This window comes from Mizuhopecten yessoensis, unplaced genomic scaffold, assembly GCF_002113885.1.
Source record: "Mizuhopecten yessoensis strain PY_sf001 unplaced genomic scaffold, ASM211388v2 scaffold9503, whole genome shotgun sequence".
Classification (NCBI taxonomy): Eukaryota; Metazoa; Mollusca; class Bivalvia; order Pectinida; family Pectinidae; genus Mizuhopecten; species Mizuhopecten yessoensis.
The window spans coordinates 309,821-332,668 of NW_018408080.1; the positions used below are offsets into that span (position 1 = coordinate 309,821).

Sequence of the window (22,848 nt, forward strand, 5' to 3'; positions counted from 1 at the left end):
GGGGCTCAAGGGAGTCAGTGTGCTAAAATTTCTTCATTTTCCTTGTTTAGAATCAGAGGTGCTAGTTTCAAATCCTTTTTAGTCTGAAATCTGTATGCTTGATATTGAATAAGGTGGTTTTATTGTTTTTTGTCACTTTGAATAATATTTCTGTTCATGTTAAAAACGAAATCAACTCTCTGTATAAATATATCAGGTGACCGTTAAGGCCCATAGGCCTCTTGTTTTGCTGTTAGTATGTAAACCAGTGCCACGCTGATTGGAGTTAATTGTGAGGCGGTAAGCAGTTGGCCATTTTGATGTCTGCGTGGCCTGTTGTGATTTCTTTGTGTAGCGGAACTGGACTGCATGGGTTGAACGCCGGCCACAATGTAGTTTATAGCTCAGTCGGTAGTCTGCATCCATCTAGAGTTCAGAGGGTCTCTGTTTTGAATCCCAGTCTGTTCATGCATTTCTCTTCTATTACACTAAGTCTTGTAATTCTCCTGGGAAATATTGAAATGTTTTCTAGATTTCACAAGAAACCTTCCACACTTACCATCCGTGCTGTCTTTATTCTTCCAACAAGTCCTCATTTAAGCCTGGACACACCTATTTTCCCAATTCCACCGACAGTTTGCCATTTCCAGTTCTAATTATAGGTTCTATAATCGATACAATTGGTTCATTATTGAAATCAAAGTGTCAGATGTAGACAATGTAAAGGATACAATGAAAGTCAGTTATTCTTGTGACTTTTATTTTATGATTGACAAGACTACATTGTGATGATTGCTTACAGATGATGGTAATTCTGCATCTTGTGACATCCTTAACTTGAAGTCCGTCATTGCTGTCATTCTAGTCGCGAAGCCTCATTTGATGTCATCAGGTGATGGCCAGCCCTCTTCAGATGTTTCGACCCTTAATCACTACATCCTCCGGCTGGTGGGACAGTAGTGGTGGCCAAACCACTACTCGTCTATGTCGGCTTCCACATCGGCTCTTCTCGTTTGTGCCATAGCTAGCATGATGCTCTCTCTGCAGCTTCTCCCAATCGTCTGATGGCAGTAGCTCTTGCCCTCCCAGTGAGTCGTGTCGACTGTAGTGTCCTCCACACTGACTGTGTGGGAAACCTCTACAGCCAACCTCCTCTGGAAAGAGCCATACTGTCCATCCTCTGCTTCTGCACTTTTCCATCAGCTCATCATACTTCACTTTCTTCCTCTCGTGAGCTTCCTCGCAGCCTTCCTCCCATGGTACGGTGAGCTCTATGACGATGAGGTGTCTGGATTGCTCTGTCCATATTACCATGTCAGGCCTCAGTGTTGTTTCCACTTTTCCTGGAAACACAAGCTTCCTGTCAAGGTCAACCTTCATCTCCCATGCATGTTGGCGCCCGTTCCAAGATGGATGAAGTGCTTCAAGGCTTCACTGTGGCTTTCTCCCCTGGTTTCACAAACTTGATACCAGCCTGGTTTGTTCATTAAAAATTGCTTGAAATTCATCCATAATAAACAAAAACAAAACCAAATGTATAGTTATAACAACTCTGTCCATTGATGCAACAGTAGTGTTCTCACTGTATTTGGGTAGTCAGTCCCATAACATTATCAACCATTTATACAATTGATCATCAATCATTTTACTTTGATTACAAACCGATTATCATGCACTTACAATTTTAAACTGATTGCCCATCACTACTAGTAGTAACACATAGTTTTGGGCTCTGGCCGTTCCTCACGAAGCTGATGATACTGCACTAGCCTGTACTTCACTCTTTTTCTTTTCCGTTCTTTCCTTCTCTAGGGTTACCATGACATGAACTATACTTTCTTTTTCTTTCTTTCCTTCTCTAGGGTTACCATGACATGAACTACTTTTCTTTTTCTTTCTTTCCTTCTCTAGGGTAACCATGACATGAATTACTATTCTTTTTCTTTCTTTCCTTCTCTAGGGTTACCATGACATGAACTACTTTTTTTTTCTTTTTCTTTCTTTCCTTCTCTAGGGTTACCATGACATTAACTACTTTCTTTTTCTTTTTCTTTCTTTCCTTCTCTAGGGTTACTATGACATGAACTGCTTTCTTTCCTTTTCTAATATAAACTTTATTTATTTAACAACAATTATGAAACAAGTTATTTCAACGTATATCAATCACTTTGTTGGCCCGGATTTTAGCGCGTGGGGGGTCTTAGTGTAAGAGGAAACCGGAAAACCTGGAGAAAACCCACGTGGTCGGGGAGGTGACCCCAACCTTTTCACGTCCGATCGGGGAATCAAACCCCGGCCGCCTTGGTGAAAGACAAGTGCGCTTTCCACTGCACCACCCGACCCCTTCCTTTTCTAGCGTTACCATGACATGAACTACTTTTTTTGTCTCCTTCTCTAGGGTTACTATGACATAGCTTAGGCCACTGATATAACAAAGAAATAAACCTTGTGAGATTTATTGGTTTTATTTTCACAGAATGGACATTTTCATTTGTTTTCAGGGAACCAACCTGTGTTTACTCACTCATGAAAAAAATCTGTACCGAGATTTGTCTGAGCGTGTTTCTAGGACTAAATTTTAGTGATGCCTCCCAAACAGCTGATACCATTGTCGCCTTGACAACGACTCACTGGCATGGTAACTATACATGTATAGAGATAATCTGATTTGTTCCAGAATCTATAGAATTAACACATTATATCATTATCACTTTGAGCTTGTTTAACTAAGAACTCTTTGTCTTAACTCAATGAAGTTCATGTAATGTGGAGTATACTTACTTTTTTAAAATTTGTTAATGAAAAATGAGGTTTTGTATGGAATTAAACTGAAGATGGTTGCATGAAAAATATTTTAAATATTAATATTTATTACCGAGATGTCTTTTGATATTTTTTGTACAGGTATCATATCCGTACCTTTACCCCTCAAACTGCCAATGACAAGTGGCTCCACCTACAGTCAGGCTCTCCATGCTAAGGTAAGTAACTAACAAACACTTCTAAATGTTGTCATGTATTACAGGGTATGAATAAGATGGCGAAACTAGACTGTGTCATGTACAGGGTAGGAATAAGATGGTGAAACTAGACTGTGTCATGTATTACAGGGTAGGAATAAGACGGTGAAACTAGACTGTGTCATTCACTGGCGACCAGCTGGAACATGAAGCCCTATTGTTTAGAATGTATGTTTAGAGTTCCGAGGTTCAAGGTTTGAATCCCATCCTGGTCTGACCACGTATTCTCCATCTTCTGTCTCACCTGTGGTACAACTGGAATTGGCCATGCATGTTAACACTAAAATCTTATGGGGTGTGTGACATATAGGTTTTAAAAAATATAGTGTGTACTTAATTAATTTTTGAAGAATTATCTCTCCAAGTTTTTTTTATTGTATATAACAAAAAACATTTTTTTCCACACAGGATTCACTGTTAAAGATCATAATCTCAAAGCGAGAAGAAAGTTCTGGACAGTTTGCTCAGAAGGTTGAAGATACAGCTACCAGTGGTGGCCTCCGTGAAGTCTTCATCAACAACCATCTTCTGTTGTTTACATCAGCTCTGGTACCGAAGGCCTTGTCTTCCCTGCTGACCTCTCTAATCATGGAGGTGGGAAAAAAGGAGGTATGCATTTATTTAAGGGGTGAGGCCGAAAAGGAATTTAGTGTTACCTCGTCTGTCCTGTTAATTCCTATTCAGTGTCATCAATCAAGCAACTTCATTAGGGCCCCGTATCGGAGATACGGGTGCCCTATAGTACAATTGTAATCACTCTGTCTGTCTGTCTGTCTGTCTGTCTGTCTGTCCGTCCACAAATTTAGTTCCTGGCTAAAAAAAATGTTATTATTGACCGATGTACTTGAAACTTGGTCAATATGTTCAGTTCACAAAAATACACATTGAGGTAAAAAGTCAAGGTCAAAGGTCAAGGTCATTAGGTCCAAAGGTCAAGGTCAAATTTTAAATCTTTTCACTGATAAACATTTTGTTATGACGTTATGAAGCAAAGTTGATCAGAATTAAACAAGGAGTCAACTGACCAAAGGTCAAGGTCATCGGGTCACAGGTCAAGGTCAAATTTTGTAGCTTTTCACTGGTGAACATTTCGCTATGACATTATGAAGTAAAGTTGTTCGGAATTAAGCAAAGAGACACACTGAGATAAAAAGTCGAGATCAACGGTCAAGGTCATAAGATTCAAAGGTCAAGGTCAATTTTTGCATCTTTTCACTGATGAACATTTTGTTATGACATGATGAAGCAAAGTTGATCAGAATTAAACAAGAAGTCAACTGACCAAAGGTCAAGGTCATTGGATCAAATGTCAAGGTTAAATTTTGTATCTTTTCACTGGTGGACACTTTGAAGCAATGTTGCTCAGAATTAAACAAGGAGTCGATTGACCAAAGGTCAAGGTCACTGGGTCAAAGGCGAAGGTTACATTTTGTACCTTTTCCCTGATGAACATTTTGTTATGACATTATGAAGCAATGTTGTTCAGAACTTAACACAGAGTCAACTGACCTTAGGTCCAGGTTTCGGGGTCCAAAGGGTCAAGGTCAAGTTTTGTATTTTTCACTGACGAACATTTTGTTATGATATTATGAAGCAAAGTTGGTCGGAATTAAAGAATAAGTCAACTGATCAAAGATCAAACGAAGCTAACAAATGATTATTGCACCGGTATTTATATTTCTGTTAGCCCAGCAAATATGGAGGTGGAAGGAAACAAGACTCACATCATAGTACATGTAAAATGTATATTTTGCTTCCTTGCGATTCTTTTTGAAGTCCAAATGTCAAACGTCAAGCTCAGCTATATGGGCAGATTGCTTCTTGATGATTATGGGGGATATATTGCCACAAGACGGAGCCCTTACTGACCTGTCAGTGTTCTAGTTTCTTTACAGATTTCGAGAAAACTTTAAACAAAGGTCGAATATGAGGATACTTTCAATAAGTTTGTATTTCAGGGTTTCCAAGATTAAAACTAAGTTTCCTGTTACTTTTTATAGGAATGTGTGTCAGTCAATTCAGTTTGTTTACCACTCTATTGCACTGCCACAATAACTCTTTCATTTTTGGATGGCATTCATAAGACTGTAAATACCATGCTGTTTGTTACAGCTAGTTTAGAAATTGGATACCAGCTTACACTCCATGGTAAATGCATATTCAATGAAGAACAAGCATACATTGTACATACATTGAGTGCTGAGTTTAAAGCAGATTTTAATTTCTATGACATTGAAAAAAATCAATAACTGTAAATTTAAGTATTTAACCATGTGTTGATATATCACTTACAGTCATCATGTTTGCCATCAAAGTTGTGTCATTCATGAAAACTGTTTGCAGACATGTACAGTTTTACTGGCTGATCATGAAGTATGTATTAAACATAATTGTTATTAACGTAATTGTTCTTCAATGAATTTAATGCAGTCTTCTAAAATAATAATAACAATAATTTGAGGTTATTATATACCGCTTTATCACAACCTAGTTTGTAGGTCATCTCCAAGGTGTAGGGCATTTGTAACCAGCCAAAATCTTTCTCAACTCCCTTGGGAGCACACAGCCGGTCCAGATACAACACAGATTCCGCAACTCTTCGTTAATGAGCCCGGCACACTAGACTACTGTGCTAAATGTTTTAATACTTAACAATGACATGACACTAATGCATGTATTTCTCCCTTTTTGACTGTCACTGGTAATACTTTGTTAACAGGGAGATTTACAGGAGAAGCTTCTCAGTGACCCAGACATGATGGAGGCTGTGTTGTTAGAGGTACAAAGACTTTACCCACCATTCCTCGGTGGACGCAGAATCGTCAAAAAGGTGAATATATATATCCAGTGAAGTTTTTGTTCTTATAGGTATATTTGGCTATATATGTATTTCCATATTTACATTGCAGGAAAGGAGATGAAGAATTAGCTACAGAAAACAAATTTGCATTTGAAAAGCTGATGCATTTGCTGTAGTTTACTTAGTTTAGTGAAACTAGTAAATCTATTTAACCTGTCACAGGATGTAGTATTAGGAGAGTGTATACTGATTTTACTTGTTACATTTTTACATGATGTAGTATTAGGAGCGTGTATAATGATTTTACTTGTTACATTGTTACATGATGAAGTATTAGGAGAGTTACCTTTCACAGGATGTAGTATTAGGAGAGTGTATAATGATTTTACCTGTTACAGGATGTAGTGTTAGGAGAGAGTACAATGATGTATAATCTGTTACAGGATGTAGTATTAGGAGGGTGGAAGATTCCTTCTGGACATTCCATTATGTACGTGACCCAGGCAGCCCACCGAGACCCGGAAGCCTTTGTCGACCCCGATACATTTAACCCACACCGTTGGATAAACTGGTAACTCTAGTGTACAAACATTGGTGGCTGATTTATGTCGTCTTGTCTTCTCCTTATTTTGTGTGTACAGTAGGCACCAGGACAATAATTATAATTTATTTGTTGTATTTGTGTTGCAGAGGGTGAAGAAACAAGAGTTATCTTTCTTTAGCCTTTCACTCCATCTCCTCTTGAGTCACAAAGGCAGCAATGCATCAATTGGCATCCCATACTCTTCTTTTATGTTCTCCTTCATTTCTTCTGTTCACCACCTTGCCTCTGTATATTCACAAGCGATGAAACAAAGTTATGCTAATTATCATCTCTTTGCTTCTGACGCACAAAGTGAAGACAATAGAGAGAAATATTATTTAACTATCATTCCTTTTTATCTGCAACATACAAATTAAAAAAATCATTATCAATTCATTGCCCCCTGTAACATGAAATAACAAGGAGATGAATTGGAACTTATCTGCTATTTAGCCAATATATTAAATCAGCTGAGAATAGGAGTATTTAATTTTGAACCAGACGTTTTAATTTTAATATTTGTTATCACTAGTAGGACAACTTCGTATATATATACAGTATTGTGTAAATTATCAGTATTTTTATTTCATCACAATTTTTACTAGACTGCTGAATTATAGGTACGGAAACTATATGTAGCAGTGCAAGTTAGCCTGAAAATAGGACATGGTGCGGTGTCCATCATCCGTTTGTCTGGCGTCTGTCCAGCGTCAACTTTTTACTTTAAACTACTTCTTCTGAATAACCAAGAGGCCTAGGGTGATGGTATTTGACCAGTAGCATGCTAAGATGAAGGACTACCAAGTTTGTTCAAGTGAATGACCTTGGCTTGTATTCAAGGTCACAGGGATCAATTAACTTAAAAGCTTTCAAACAACGTCTTCTGAATATCAAAAAGGCCCAGGATAAGGATATTTAGCCAGTAACATGCTGGACTGAAGGGCTACCAAGTTTGTTCAAAGTCACAGGGTCAAATAAGTGTAGATTTTTAAACAGGTTCTTTTTAATGATTTGTAGTCATGCATGTTACTTTATTTTAGTCCACTTTTAAGGTAAGAAGTTTGAGATTGATACCAGGTGAGTGATGCAGGCCCATTGAGCCTCTTGTTCTAATGAATCTTAGAAAAAAATCCTGATACTGATCGTTATGTTACAGTTCTCCAGCGGAGAAGGAGAAGCTGTTCTGCTTTGGAGCAGGTCCACGTAGCTGTATAGGACAGCACCTGGTGTGGAAGATTTTCAAGGTCAGTTTGTAGAAATTGGTTAGACTGCAGGTTATAATCTGTTTGAATATTTGAAGGGAAAGTTGGGGAGAGTGCTCATAAAGTTTTCAATAGTGACATGAAATATATGGAGTATAAAATGTCAGTGTTAATTAGGATATAATATAATTGAACTGCACACTATCTTATGATTAATAGTGTTGAATTTTTGCACAACAAGCTATTTTTTTCAGATGGGCAGTAAAAGTAATACAGGGGATTGAGTAAATACTTTATTATAGAAGTGTAGTAGGACGAGGAATAGTGATAAAGATGGTGCCATCTATGGGGCTCGAACTTGCTACCCTTGGCTCTCCTGCCCGATGCTATACTGCTGAGCTAAAGGGAAATTCCCTACAGCTGACGCACGTGGCTACATGGGGTATATAGATGTGTAGTAGGACGAGGAATACAGGGGATTGGGGTATATAGATGTGTAGTAGGATGAGGAATACAGGGGATTGGGGTATATAGATGTGTAGTAGGACGAGGAATACAGGGGATTGGGGTATATAGATGTGTAGTAGGACGAGGAATACAGGGGACTGGGGTATATAGATGTGTAGTAGGACGAAGAATACTGGGGATTGGGGTATATAGATGTGTAGTAGGACGAAGAATACTGGGGATTGGGATATATAGATGTGTAGTAGGACGAGGAATACAAGGGATTGGGGTATATAGATGTGTAGTGGGACGAGGAATACAGGGGGTTGGGGTGTATAGATGTGTAGTAGGACGAGGAATACTGGGGGTTGGGGTATATAGATGTGTAGTAGGACGAGGAATCCAGGGGATTGGGGTATATAGATGTGTAGTGGGACGAGGAATACAGGGGGTTGGGGTGTATAGATGTGTAGTAGGACGAGGAATACTGGGGTTGGGGTATATAGATGTGTAGTAGGACGAAGAATAGGGGGGATTGGGGTATATAGATGTGTAGTAGGACGAGGAATGCTGGGGATTGGGGTATATAGATGTGTAGTGGGACGAGGAATACAGGGGATTGGGGTATATAGATGGGTAGTAGGACGAAGAATACTGGGGATTGGGGAATATAGATGTGTAGTAGGACGAGGAATACAAGGGATTGGGGTATATAGATGTGTAGTAGGATGAGGAATACAGGGGATTGGGGTATATAGATGGGTAGTAGGACGAGGAATACAGGGGACTGGGGTATATACATGTGTAGTAGGACGAAGAATACTGGGGATTGGGATATATAGATGTGTAGTAGGACGAGGAATACAAGGGATTGGGGTATATAGATGTGTAGTAGGACGAAGAATTCTGGGGATTGGGGTATATAGATGTGTAGTAGGATGAGGAATGCTGGGGATTGGGGTATATAGATGTGTAGTGGGACGAGGAATACAGGGGGTTGGGGTGTATAGATGTGTAGTAGGACGAGGAATACTGGGGGTTGGGGTATATAGATGTGTAGTAGGACGAGGAATACTGGGGGTTGGGGTATATAGATGTGTAGTAGGACGAAGAATAGGGGGGATTGGGGTATATAGATGTGTAGTAGGACGAGGAATACAGGGGATTGGGGTATATAGATGAACATTGAAGATTGCACTTCTTGTGGACACCAGTAGGAAGCATAAAAAAGCAGATTTAAAGCAAATACATTTTATGAAGAAAAAAAATACTTTCCAATTTGTTAAAACCTTCTATATTTTTTTACAGACAATTATAGTGCGTCTTCTTTGTTCCTGGAAATTCAAGCTTCTGGGGGACCAAGATTTTAGTCACAAATGGCTCCCTGTCTCTAAACCAAAGCAGGACGTCAAAGTCCAGTTCACTAGTCGCAATGCTTAACATGCTCTATTGGACAAAACTGTGGTTTATCTACCGACAGCTAAATCATACGTGTCAATGTTTCCAGTTTTTCATGGAGGAGAATATATTAATGGCAATATCCAAAGATATGTTTAAAATGTACATACAAAGGCCTGTATCTGATAAGATAAGAATGTAAAATGCCATAGACAAGCTGTTTCATGCAATCAATTTGTTGTATTTGAGTAAGAAGCCTGAAGAAGGAAAATCTGCTAATATCAAATGTAAAAAATGAGGGTTAAAAAATAGGAAATTTTGGTCCAGGAAAGAGAAAAATTGAGTATAAGACCAATAGGTTTTGTTTTCAGCAGTATATGTCTCTGTTAGTTAACAAGAGAGAAACTATGTATAATTTGGATATTTTACAGTTCATGATATTTTTCATGATTTTATTTTTGCATTCATCAAATAATGACAACCTCAATCCTTTTGTGATTATATGTTTAACATTGTATAGATGTGATATGTACTATTGGTAGATGTATACATGTATTGAAATTCACAAATAATATAAAGTGTCAATTACATAATTTAGAATTTATTTTAACAATATTCAATCATCTCCATTATTAGCTCACCTGGTCCGAAGGACCATAGTGAGCTTATGTAGTGGCACAGCATCAATCGTCCATCGTCAACTTTTTCTTTAAAACCCATCTCCTCCTAAACGCCAAAGAGGACTTCAACCAAATTTAGTCTGAAGCATCACTAGGGAAGGGCAATCATTTCTTAAATAAATGAGGTTGTGTCGACCCCTGAGGCCAGGGGGCGGGGCCCTGAAGGGAAACGTAGCCAAATTTGCTTTAAAACGCATCTCCTCCTAAACACCAGAGAGGATTTCAACCAAATTTAGTCTGAAGCATCACTAGGGAAGTGCAATCATTTCTTAAAATAATGAGGTTGGTTCGACCCCTGAGGCCAGGGGGGCGGGGCCCTGAAGGGGAACTAGCCAAATTTGCTTTAAAACGTATCTCGACCTCCTAAACGCCAGAGAAGATTTCAACCAAATTTGCTCTGAAACTTCCTTGGGGGAGGGCAATCATTTTCTAAATAAATGAGGCTGGTTCGACCCCTGGGGCTAGGATGATCGGTCCCCAAAGAGGAAAATTATCTAATATTTTGCTTTAAGACGCTAATACCCCCTAATTCCCTGAGTGGATTGTAAAAAATTTGGTCAAAAACATTATTGAGGAAGAACAAACATTTCTTAATTGTAATTGACATAAACATGGCAACTCAATGGAGGCCCCTGATTAGTAGAAAGTCAGATATTGTGGTCCCAGTTGGGTTTAGAACATAGATCTTGTCTGTTTTTGAGGAAATTTCTTATAAAGATGTACTAATGCATTCAGTTGTAAATGACTTAAATATAAAACCAGGTGAGCGATACAGCTCCAATGGTACTCTTGTTTTATTATTCAGTGTCAGCAATAATTTTATACAGGGAAATTTTCATTGTTCATGCTGGTATGAATACAAAAAGTCCATATATTATATGAATCATATTTATTTTCAGTAAAGTTACCAGACAGAGTAAGAAATATTTGTTTTTTTGTATGTATAGGTGTGACATGAAATTTGTATGATTTCTTATTTTTTTACAAATTTTAACGCTAAAATCAAACATGTTCCTCTACAAGTTCTAGAACTTCTTCCTGTATTTTAACTTTCCGATTAACACCGAGTGTTGTTAATTGAATTCTTTGGGTCAGTTACAAATTTAAGATGACCACCATGGTTTTGAGTTAGTAGACAGTTTACTAGTTTTCTAATTCAGATAACAAAATAAACAGGTGAGAGATACAGGCCCAATGGGCCTCTTGTTCATTTTGTAGATCAATTGATTCAAAATTGGTGCAATTTTAGAAATAGGTGTTATTTTTTTCTGGAATGCAAGTTTCCTACCTTGTCCAAGACTGACTGTCCTGTTAGGACATTTTCTTTTAGAATTATATTTACCTATATTGAACAAATATTTATTTCCAATTCTTGTAAATCTTTAGTATTTATACATATTTACATTTTTGAAACTGATCAAACACGTGTCCTGGTAGATAGATTGTGCTGTAATAATTGCTGGTGTTTCCAAAGCTTTTGTGTTTGATTTATTGGTAAGTCATTGATATGAAATGTCAATTTATAATTTCTGTAGCAATTTCTGTGCAAAGGGTTTACATTGCACAAAGAATCTATATAGTGCATAGAATTGACACTTGTATGATTTATATGTATAACAATATTGATCTGTATCTGTTGTAATTATGTCAGAATGTTTTGTGGGTTTGTTTACATATTTACATTTGTTGTATACTCTAAAACTTAGAATTACTGATCTGATATAGAATCCTGTTAAAGTTTTTCAGGTCGAGTAAATTAACACAAAATTGTCCACCCAGAAATATTTATTCATTGATATAGATTAAAGATATACAGAATAATGTTATAGATTTGAGTAACCATTGGCGACACAGAAATGTCCACACCAGGATTGGTGTAAAATGTCACAACCCTAGCATTTCCACACCGGGATCGGTGTAAAATGTCACAACCCTAACATTTCCACACTGGGATTGGTGTAAAATGTCACAACCCTAACATTTCCACACCGGGATTGGTGTAAAAGGTCACAACCCTAACATTTCCACACCAGGATTGGTGTTAAAGGTCACAACCCTAACATTTCCACACCAGGATTGGTGTAAAAGGTCACAACCCTAACATTTCCACACCGGGATTGGTCACGACCCTAACATTTCCACACCGGGATTGGTCACAACCCTAACATTTTCACACTCAAGAATTAGTGATTCAACAGTTTACATGTATCATGGTTTCCCAATGTACAGTAGGCTTTGATCATGATGTAAAAATATTTGTGTTTACACATGATTATTTTTAAATGGTAAGATATATAGTTTTACATATTTGTGCAAGATCTAAAAGCAATAATCAAACTTCAATCTATAATTATTTTCTAAATGTGTCGGATATAAATGGATTTTACTGGTTTTTTCTTAGCCCGGCCGAAATTCAACTATTCACCATATATATTATTTTTAATATGTATCTTTATGTACATTTTCATTATAATTATAAACTGGCTTATTGCCTACAATTTGAATATTTTTGTTACATTAATTTCAAAAGACATACTGCCCAGAAATCAAATAATTCTGTAGTTACAATGTAGCATATACCTCCAACTATAAGTACTCGGATATTCATCAATTTAGAAATTCATAGTTTTTCTCCTTATCTACCTTATTACTCCTGATATTGGTAAATTTATTTTGAAGTTAATATCACATTTTGTTAGCCACAGATCTGAATTTTGTTCTCCATTTTCTCACTTTTTATAGACAAGAAAGAAAAGACAAGTATTTTTATGCTAAATTATGATTTTGTAAATCAATATGGAGTTATTTTGAATTTTGATTTGTTTAGCATTTTTTTTGTATTTGTTGAAAGTGACTTATAGATTTATTTCAATGTTATGTGTAAATAGTTTCTCAGAGAATTACTTTTTGCTCAGAAAATATTGATTTTAAGGATACCCGGTACATTATATTTTCTATATTTTACCTTATGTGTTAAACATAAAGGGTTCATAGATATTTTATTACTTAGTGTAGTGATATTTTGTAAAGTTATAAATTGTATGCTTTAATAAATGTCCCTAATTATTGTAAAAATCAAACTCCTTTTCTATTGATTTTCTATTGAATTTCTATGATTTTATTATGTCTTTCTTTGCAATTGAACTCTTAAGATGCCTTCAAAACTTAACAACGAAGACATTCCATGTTCTTATATTATGAAACATATCAACAAATCGTCGATACTTTCTTAGCCTCAATATTGTGTTGGAGTTGTTAAACGTCCGCTTCACTACCGAGTAGTTCGGCTATTCAGTAGACAAAGAAAAGACAGGAAAATGAGAAGAAGAAATAAATCATGTAGTGGAGGAATAGAAAAGGATGACAGAGGAGAGAAGGAGATGCCTTTCCTACATGTTCTAATTTATAAATCTAATTGTGTGTAAGACGACTCCTAGGCCTACTGTTTGCCTTATCCTAACTCTGTTTGTGATTATAGGACATCGTCACCTCCAGACCATGTAGCTCCTCATCACCAGATATAAGATGGAAAAATTCAAATAGTTTGCCATTGTTTAATTTCTGAACAAAAATATATCATATATCAATTTATCATCACAATATATCTGTAGTGAACATATCATGCTTACCTCAGCCTGTGATCGATGTGATTTGTTTGGTGTTCCATTACCTATCAGGTTCAATCGTACGTAGCTATGATGGACAGGTCAATTGAGGGTGTAGAATTTGGGCCATGAATTTGTCTTATAGTACATTTTAACTCTATGTTCTGTAACTTTAAAAGTAGATATTACATAATTTCTACATGTTTCACCATTACCAGCCATGGTTTGTTTTTTACTAATTTCACATTCTGTAAACCTTATGTGCATGGCCAGAAGAGGCTACATCGTCTCTGTTATTTGCGCTATGGGAGAAGAATTCTGAATCAAAGATTATTTGTCTTACTTATTTAACCTTCATTTGATCATTGATTATCTAGCTAACTTTGTTCACAGTAGATAATCCAGCCATCTTTCAGACACAGCAAAAGTGGCTGAATTTTGAGGTGTCTGGAATATACTTTAGGCGGGGACCATTTTGTACAGAAAATGATCAGTTAGTCTCTTAATTAACCCTTTCAACCCTATGCAACTTGAGTAAACTCAACCATGCATTGATCTGGATGAGTCCATTGTGGTCGATATTGGTGAAAGGGTTAAAATACTGACTGGATGTCCTGATTATATAATTAGCCGTGGCTTGATTACAAGATAAATGGTGGCTGGATTAAAAGGATTAGTGTTGACTAAATTTCCGGGAGTCCATAGTTCCCTCTGTTTTATAAGAAGAGCTGATGACCTTTGAATGGTTTCTTGATATAACTTTTTGATATACTAACCATTGTGATATGTTTCAAATGTTGAGTTTTTACATATGTATACACGTTATATGATATTGTTCATACAAACGTATATTGTTGGATATAAAATGAATACTGTAGATCTCAGTTTTGGGCCTTTAATGATATTTTTGCATTGTATTTGTAGTAATTATTGATGGCATTATGAATATTTGAACTCGTTAATTTAAATATATAAACAAATATATGTATCTTACATTGGTATAATCAAATTGGTTTGGTTTTATTTTGTTTAAATCTTGTCAACAGCAAAGGTCATTATTCAATCAAAGCAAGATTGTGATTTCTTTTTGTGCATGCGACTCCTGATCCAATTGTGGCTATTATTATGAAAAATTCACCCCCATTTTAGAAGAGCTACTTCCATACTTTTAAGTATATATTATAAAGTATAAATTTTATTGAATATTAGGTATTATACTGTATCTTACATTCCAGAAGAAACTTTAACCTTCGTGTAAGGTAGAAATAAATAGATGGTTACTCCTGCTATCACTTATAACGTGGTAAAACATGATAATTTATTATTCTGTTGATGTCCTTTTATCCTGATTCCAGAATATCAATATAATACATAAAATCTCACATCATCAACATATAAATGTCCTAAAATCGATATCAGAACTGAATTACCTCCATACACGTATCTCTATTGTGATACAAATTGATATTAAAATTCAAAGTGTTAGACTTCCCATTTTTTTCAAGCTGCTGGTTAGGTAGCAATGATTAAAACTTTTGGTGAAAATGTTGGTTATTTATTACATGTACATGATATTTTTGAGTTTTAAAAGATGTACTTTTTGTCCTCATAAAATGTAAACAAGTGCCATATTTTTCCAATAACTTTTAACTATTGCTTTACGACAAATTAGTTTGATGTGTTTGATAAAGTTCCCCTGTTGAGTTATTTTATAAAAAGGTTGATACTTTATTTTTTGCTCAACTGACCCAATGAGTCCTGTGAGCTAACTGTGCCATGGGGCACTATCTCCAAAGAACCGCCTGTCGTTCATTTTTCACTTTCAAAAGACTACTTGTCCAGAAAGATTGAGGTAAAATTGACCAAATTTGCCCTGAATCATCTCCTGGCAACGAGAACTCAAAGGATTTTCACTCAGTTTAATATTCAGGCTTCCCGGGGCTACAGGTACTAGCCTCGTCTGTCTATACACTGATAATATAAACGTTCGTTATCGGTGTATTGACAGACGAGGCTAGTACCTGTGCCTGGGCCATTAGGAAATGCAATGTCATATAATGTCAGGGGAACGATACAGGCTCAACGGGCCTCTTGTATTCTCTTTAATTGACATGTAGCAGGTTATGCAAATTTGTATTGTTTTCAAAACTGAACATAATTTTATAAACATATTTAATTTTGGAACAATTATGGTAATTGCTGTGAAACTTTTGAATTATCAAGAGGTCTAAAGGGCCTCCCTTTTTGTTGTGGGAAACATGTTCGATGACTTACCGTAGTTATAAACTTGTCCACATCTTTACCATGCACTGCAAATAACTCCATTTTCATGAACGCTTATTTTCACAATTATGGTGTAGAATCTTTTTAACTCACAACGGGAACAAATATTTTCTGTCACCAACATCCAGTGTTTATTTATATAATATTTTTATTTGAAATTGATTGTTTTCGAAGTAATATTTTTATTAAAACATTTTCTTTATATCCCCCGTTCTCTTTTGTAATTGTCTTTCAGAATGTTAACTTTCCAACCATTGAGGGTCCAATTGTGCATTAATTTTGTACGTCATTGTGATCTTGTTCCTCACCTAACGTAGGCCCAATCTGATTTTATATTATGTGCCTTTCACTCGAGCGTTCTAATGCAGATACACTGATGAGACAATCTATAATACCACAAACTAAAATAAAAATTACCAAGTCAAAGATCTGGAGCCATTGAAAAGAAAGGAATATTATTACTCTTACTACCGGTATGTGACAATACAATGTAGATAACATTAGGGGTTAGTTATGCTAAGACCTAATTATAAGAACATATGTGATGCACTAAATTAAAAATAATGTTTACCTAGTATAGCCATTTACTGTCAATAACTAATTTTGAATGTCTTTTTCAAAAACCTGTTTCTAAAAATATACATTTGTATGCTGGTTTTCATATCCACAACAACAAAAAAGGCTGTTTTGTTGACAATCATTTTGTTTCTGATCTTTTGTGTTTCACAAATTGTACACATACAGTAATGAGGATACAGATTGTACACATACAGTAATGAGGATACAGATAGTAGACATACAGTAATGAGGATACAAATTGTACACATACAGTAATGAGGATACAGATAGTAGACATACAGTAATGAGGATACAGATTGTACATATACAGTAATGAGGATACAGATTGTACACATACAGTAATGAGGATACAGATTGTACACATACAGTAATGAGGATACAGATTGTACACATACAGTAATGAGGATACAGATTGTACACATACAGTAATGAGGATACAGATTGTACACATACAGTAATGAGGATACAGATTGTACACATACAGTAATGAGGATACAGATTGTACACATACAGTAATGAGGATACAGATTGTACACATACAGTAATGAGGATACAGATTGTACACATACAGTAATGAGGATACAGATTGTACACATACAGTAATGAGGATACAGATTGTACACATACAGTAATGAGGATACAGATTGTACACATACAGTAATGAGGATACAGATTGTACACATACAGTAATGAGGATACAGATTGTACACATACAGTAATGAGGATACAGATTGTACACATACAGTAATGAGGATACAGATTGTACACATACAGTAATGAGGATACAGATTGTACACATACAGTAATGAGGATACAGATTGTACACATACAGTAATGAGGATACAGATTGTACACATACAGTAATGAGGATACAGATTGTACACATACAGTAATGAGGATACAGATTGTACACATACAGTAATGAGGATACAGATTGTACACATACAGTAATGAGGATACAGATTGTACACATACAGTAATGAGGATACAGATTGTACACATACAGTAATGAGGATACAGATTGTACACATACAGTAATGAGGATACAGATTGTACACATACAGTAATGAGGATACAGATTGTACACATACAGTAATGAGGATACAGATTGTACACATACAGTAATGAGGATACAGATTGTACACATACAGTAATGAGGATACAGATTGTACACATACAGTAATGAGGATACAGATTGTACACATACAGTAATGAGGATACAGATTGTACACATACAGTAATGAGGATACAGATTGTACACATACAGTAATGAGGATACAGATTGTACACATACAGTAATGAGGACACAGGTTGTACACATACAGAAATGAGGATACAAATTGTACACATACAGTAATGAGGATACAGTTAGTAGACATACAGTAATGAGGATACAGATTGTACACATACAGTAATGAGGATATTTAAGAAATGTTTTTGAAGTCATTCCACAAATAAAGAATACTCCTCATGTAATAATTGTTTTTTTCTGTCATTAAATGAGTGTAAAAATAAAATACTTTGTTGTCTTTGTTTTTGTAGGCAAAATCAATTATTAGTCTTCAATAATTCCATCTCTTTGATAGAGAGAGAGAAGAAATGAAAATAGTTCGGTCATTACATCCATCCTTGTTCCTAATTTGATAAAAAAAATAACAGCATTTTGATGAGAGCCTTGAAATAGCTGAAGTTTTGTCAAAATTGACATGGTAGATTGAGAAGATTTCCCCAGGAGGCCATATGCATGCTCCCTTCATTCTTACGAAATTGAATCATCTTTAACTCTAGGACGCTTCATGCTGACTTAAGTCAAGATATGTCATTAATTTATACATTTGATCCCTTAGTCCAGGGTTGTTGCTCCATTATAAAATTAGTCAAACTCACAAGACATTCTGTACTAGTTCAGTACCTAGCGGTCTTTAAATGGAAAACCGATTGCAAGTCACATGTGTGCTCAATATTACATTTTCTAGTTGAGCCCAATTGTTCTAGAATTGTCTAAAGGTCAAACTAGCGTTTCAAAATGGTTGTTGTGGTAGCCATATTGGATTTCTGACCATATTTATATTTTTCCGGACTGTGTTCTGAATATTTAAGAAATAGAGTTAAAGTTTAAAAAAGTTTTAAATATAGCAACTGTGGCAGCCAATATGTCTATCTGGAACACTAAAACACATATGGGAGCTATTCCATAATTTGTATGGGGAGGCGGGAGGCACCTGTTTTAATATATTATGAGTTGGTGGGGTTTCATCCAGATCTGCTAACCATTCATTACTTTAAATAACATTGAAGACTTTATGAATGATGGGTAAAGTGCCTCCTACCCCTTCTCTATGGTAAATTCTGGAACAATCTTCAACACCAAGTCAGTACCATGTATTGAAAACTCCTATAACGTCTCATTGTAATCTCTTCAGCAGAACGAGTTCAAAATGAATTTTCAAGATTGCTGTCACATAGTCATCGAATTCTTAGATATCTGGCCAACCCCAAAAGTTTCAATACTGGATTAACCAGGACCATCAACTTATCATTTCCATACAACTTTATTGAAATTCCTTCAGTGATATTTGAGTTATAGTTAAAAATGTCAAATGTTGATGGTCATAGACAGATTAAAATTGCATCACATCAGCTGAGCTGTTGTTGGTGAACTAAAAGGTGGCAATTCATATTGAAAAAAAATCTGTTACCTTGACCTCTAATTTTATCTCAAAAAAGAAGAAAAACAGATATAAACGTCAATGTAAATATCTTATTTATTACATGATTTATGTATGAATACATAAAGTAGGGGCGATAACTCTGTTATCGTTCCTCCGAACGAAATGATAACACGGCTAAATGCAGCTAATTTGCCCCATATATCAGCGAGTTGAGTACGAAAAAAACCGTTCCATAACTTTGGTGAAACTTTCCATGTTTGTAGAACTCAGTGCGATCTACCTCCTTGTTTATCTGTTATATCTGGGGGGAAATCTATTTATATCTGGGGTCAAACACGCCAAAATCTGCATTTTGACCATTGAAGTTTCTGTATAATTCACACTGGAGAATTAACACTTTCTAAAGAAAACAGTGTATTTGTTTTTTCGAAATAATTCAAAGAACGGCCCAAAGAGGGTTTTGAAAATGGGGCGTATTTCTGGGGTTTCGTGGAATTTTCCAGAACCAATTTGGGTCTGGTATAGATAGTGTCTGATTTATACACGGTCCAGTATAAAATATTTGGTTTATACAGGGTCTGGTTTAAACATGGTCCAGTAAAAATATTGTTGTTTCAAGTAATTTATGTTCGCTTGACAAGGAGATAGCCGAACCCGGGTTGTAAGTAGTTCTGTCTTCGGGGCCAAGAAAAAGGAAATTGTAAATGTAATTTAACTGTATTAAGCGACCGTCTGTCTAACGCGACCAGCGACCGCCCGATACTGACCCCAAAATTACGATACACGACCACATTTGATACATTTTAGCGACCATGTTTGACGAAAATATACCAAACGGCCGTTGAAATAGTTGTGTATCTCCAAATTTGCGACCGTCACCACATTTGACGAAGGGCTAACTCACGGTCATTTTACCAAGTTCAATGAACAAATTCGAAAAAAAAACAAATTCCAAACTTATAATAAATTCATTGATGTGCAGAAACAAATATAAAGTTATTTTTCTTACTGCCGATATTGAGGATTTAGCAGTGAAAATACGGACCGATATTTATCGCAGTTGAGCAAAAACATTTTGATTGCGCGAGTGTCCTGCTAGGCAATGTTATCTGTAACCCTACGATATCCTCCATCTGATTTGAGGAAGTACACTGGCGGTTTTTCATTCTTGAAATCGGGTCTGTTGATAGTCTCGTTCAACCAGACTCTTGTTGTCTGCGCAAGTTTCGTCGAACAGTTGAGAGATGTTCACGACAGCACTCTCGTGCGAAATTATCATTAAATGTCAGCGCAACTGTGCACTAAATATGTTTATGTTAGCATACATATCGTTTCTAATTCCTCATCAATAATAAATGCCTTTAATAACATCCCTGTTGTGTGTACAAAATATGATCAAACTTTATTAAACGACCACTTTTATTAAACGACCTGTTTTTAATTTCCCATGGGTGGTCGCTTAATACAGATTCCACTACTTTGAATAAACTTTGAAATAGCGCATAGGGACTCGATAACTTGTTACAGTTTGTATGTAAACGTGTAAAGAATAGGACCAAAACGTTAAATGGGTTTACATCAACTCTCTGTAAAAATGCACAAACCAGTGATGATACATACGAGAGGTGTAGAAAGCTTTCGATGTCGAAAAAAACACCTAACAAAATTAAGGAGAACACTCTGGACCTCCTCATCACCAACTTACCCAGCATCGTCAAGAGTGTTGATATCCTCCCTGGCATCTCTGACCACGACATGGTGTTTGCCGAACTTGACATCAGCCCAACCACTATAAAGCAGCGCCAACGCTAGAAGGCTATCCACGGAAGAGTAGATTGGAACAGTTTATGAAGACCTACATATCCTCCTCCATATATTTGAAGACATGTACAACACCACCACAGTTACTGCTAACGACATGTGGATAGTCTTCAAACAGGCATTCAACAAAGGAGTGACGGACCACATTCCACACAAACAGACAAGAGTAAAATCAGAAGCCCATGGATCGGCACAGACCTGAAAAAGAAGATCAGCCGACAAGACAGGCTGTGCAAGAGGATGACAAAGACGAAAAACCCCACTCTAGTGCAATCCTACAAAATGCTGAAGTGGGAGATCTAGACGGGAATACTGGAACTATATAGAGAACATCGTCACGCTCAATGAAGAAGATAGCTTCTCCGGTGGGCTTAAGAAGTTGTGGACATTCATCAAACACAAGCCGAAGGTATTGGTATATCATCACTGACGAACGATGGCAAGCTGTACTCCGATCCAGTTGGCAAGGTCAACCTTAAAATACAGAGTTTCTGTCCACCTTTTCTGAAAAGACCACCATCACTGATGAAGAATTCATAAAATCTGGACAAACAACATCTACAACAAACTTCCCTTCATCTACGACACTGTGATCACTATCAACGGGATTGACAAGCTGCTCCGGAACCTCAACACCTCGCCACGAGTATTGAGGGAAACACACACAAGCACTGCTCCACCTACTATTTCGGAAATCCCTAGTTACAGGTGTGATACCGGACGACTTACGCACTGCTAATGCAACCCCAACCTTCAAGAAGGGAAGTATGATACTTCAAATTACAGGCCAATCTCCCTCACCTCTGTTTGCTGCAAAATTATGGAGCACATCCTGACCTCTACCATAATGACTCACGGAGAAGGAAACAATCCCCCAGTCTCCCCATCCACAAACTCAGTAAATACGGGATACGCGGAAAAATCAGCTCTTTGTTCGAGAACTGGCTGGCTGGAAGAACACAAACTGTCGTTGTGGAAGGTGAGAGCTCCACCACTGTAGGTGTCGACTCCGCGGTCCAGTCCCTAGGACCAAGTCTCTTCGTCTATTACATCAACGACCTGCATGAGTAATTGAAGTCCACCATCAGACTCTTAGCGGACGACACCATAGCCTATCGCACCATCACATCAGAGGACAGCGGTACGACCCTACAAGAGGACCTCGCAAAGCTGACCAAATGGGAACGGTTATAGTGCATGGAATTCCATCCTGACAAGTGTGATATCCTTAGACTCACCAACAAGAGAAACCCAATCAAGACCAACTATCACTTACAGTGCCACTATCTGCGGGAGGTCGACACAGCCCCCTACCTAGGTGTCGCCATAGCAAACAACCTTAAATGAGACACCCACATTAAGATCACATAACATCCTACGGATAAATATGAAGATTACATCTACCAAGATCAAGACGCTAGCCTGGTTAGACCTTTGCTTGAATATGCATCCTCCGAAGCTAGACTAGTGATGATATACAAGATAGACAGAGGTATGGTTGCCATCAGTAAAGAAAACAGACTGCTACCACCAAGACGACTTACCAGAAACACCAGTACTAGATTCTTCCAACTCACGTTTTTTCGATGTTATTTCTCGGTCATTCTGCCAATTTATGCAAACTCGTGAAGGTTGGGGGAAAATAAAAAAATAACGGCTTTTATATTAGATTTATAATTATAAAATAACAATTGTATATAAAGTAAATCTGTCAAACAAATAACGTCTGTTTATCCATTTCATCGTTTAACCAATCTTTTCTGTAGAGCATTAAGATGC

The 22,848-nt window shown here is 36.7% G+C and overlaps 1 protein-coding gene across 2 annotated transcripts in view; it reads left to right on the forward strand.

Annotated features, from left to right (window-relative positions):
* Nucleotides 1-10,196, forward strand: part of LOC110458245 (putative cytochrome P450 120) — a 31,212-nt gene extending 21,016 nt beyond the window's left edge. Inside the window, exons 6-12 of one of the 2 annotated variants that reach the window (XM_021509856.1) lie at nt 2,481-2,617; nt 2,884-2,960; nt 3,408-3,608; nt 5,719-5,829; nt 6,243-6,370; nt 7,539-7,626; nt 9,340-10,196. In XM_021509856.1, coding sequence (XP_021365531.1) covers nt 2,481-2,617; nt 2,884-2,960; nt 3,408-3,608; nt 5,719-5,829; nt 6,243-6,370; nt 7,539-7,626; nt 9,340-9,471 — 874 coding nt within the window. In that variant the 3' untranslated portion in view covers nt 9,472-10,196. The remainder of the gene's footprint in view (nt 1-2,480; nt 2,618-2,883; nt 2,961-3,407; nt 3,609-5,718; nt 5,830-6,242; nt 6,371-7,538; nt 7,627-9,339) is intronic. The other variant, XM_021509857.1, reaches the window with a different exon arrangement.
* The last annotated feature ends 12,652 nt before the right edge of the window (nt 10,197-22,848 follow it).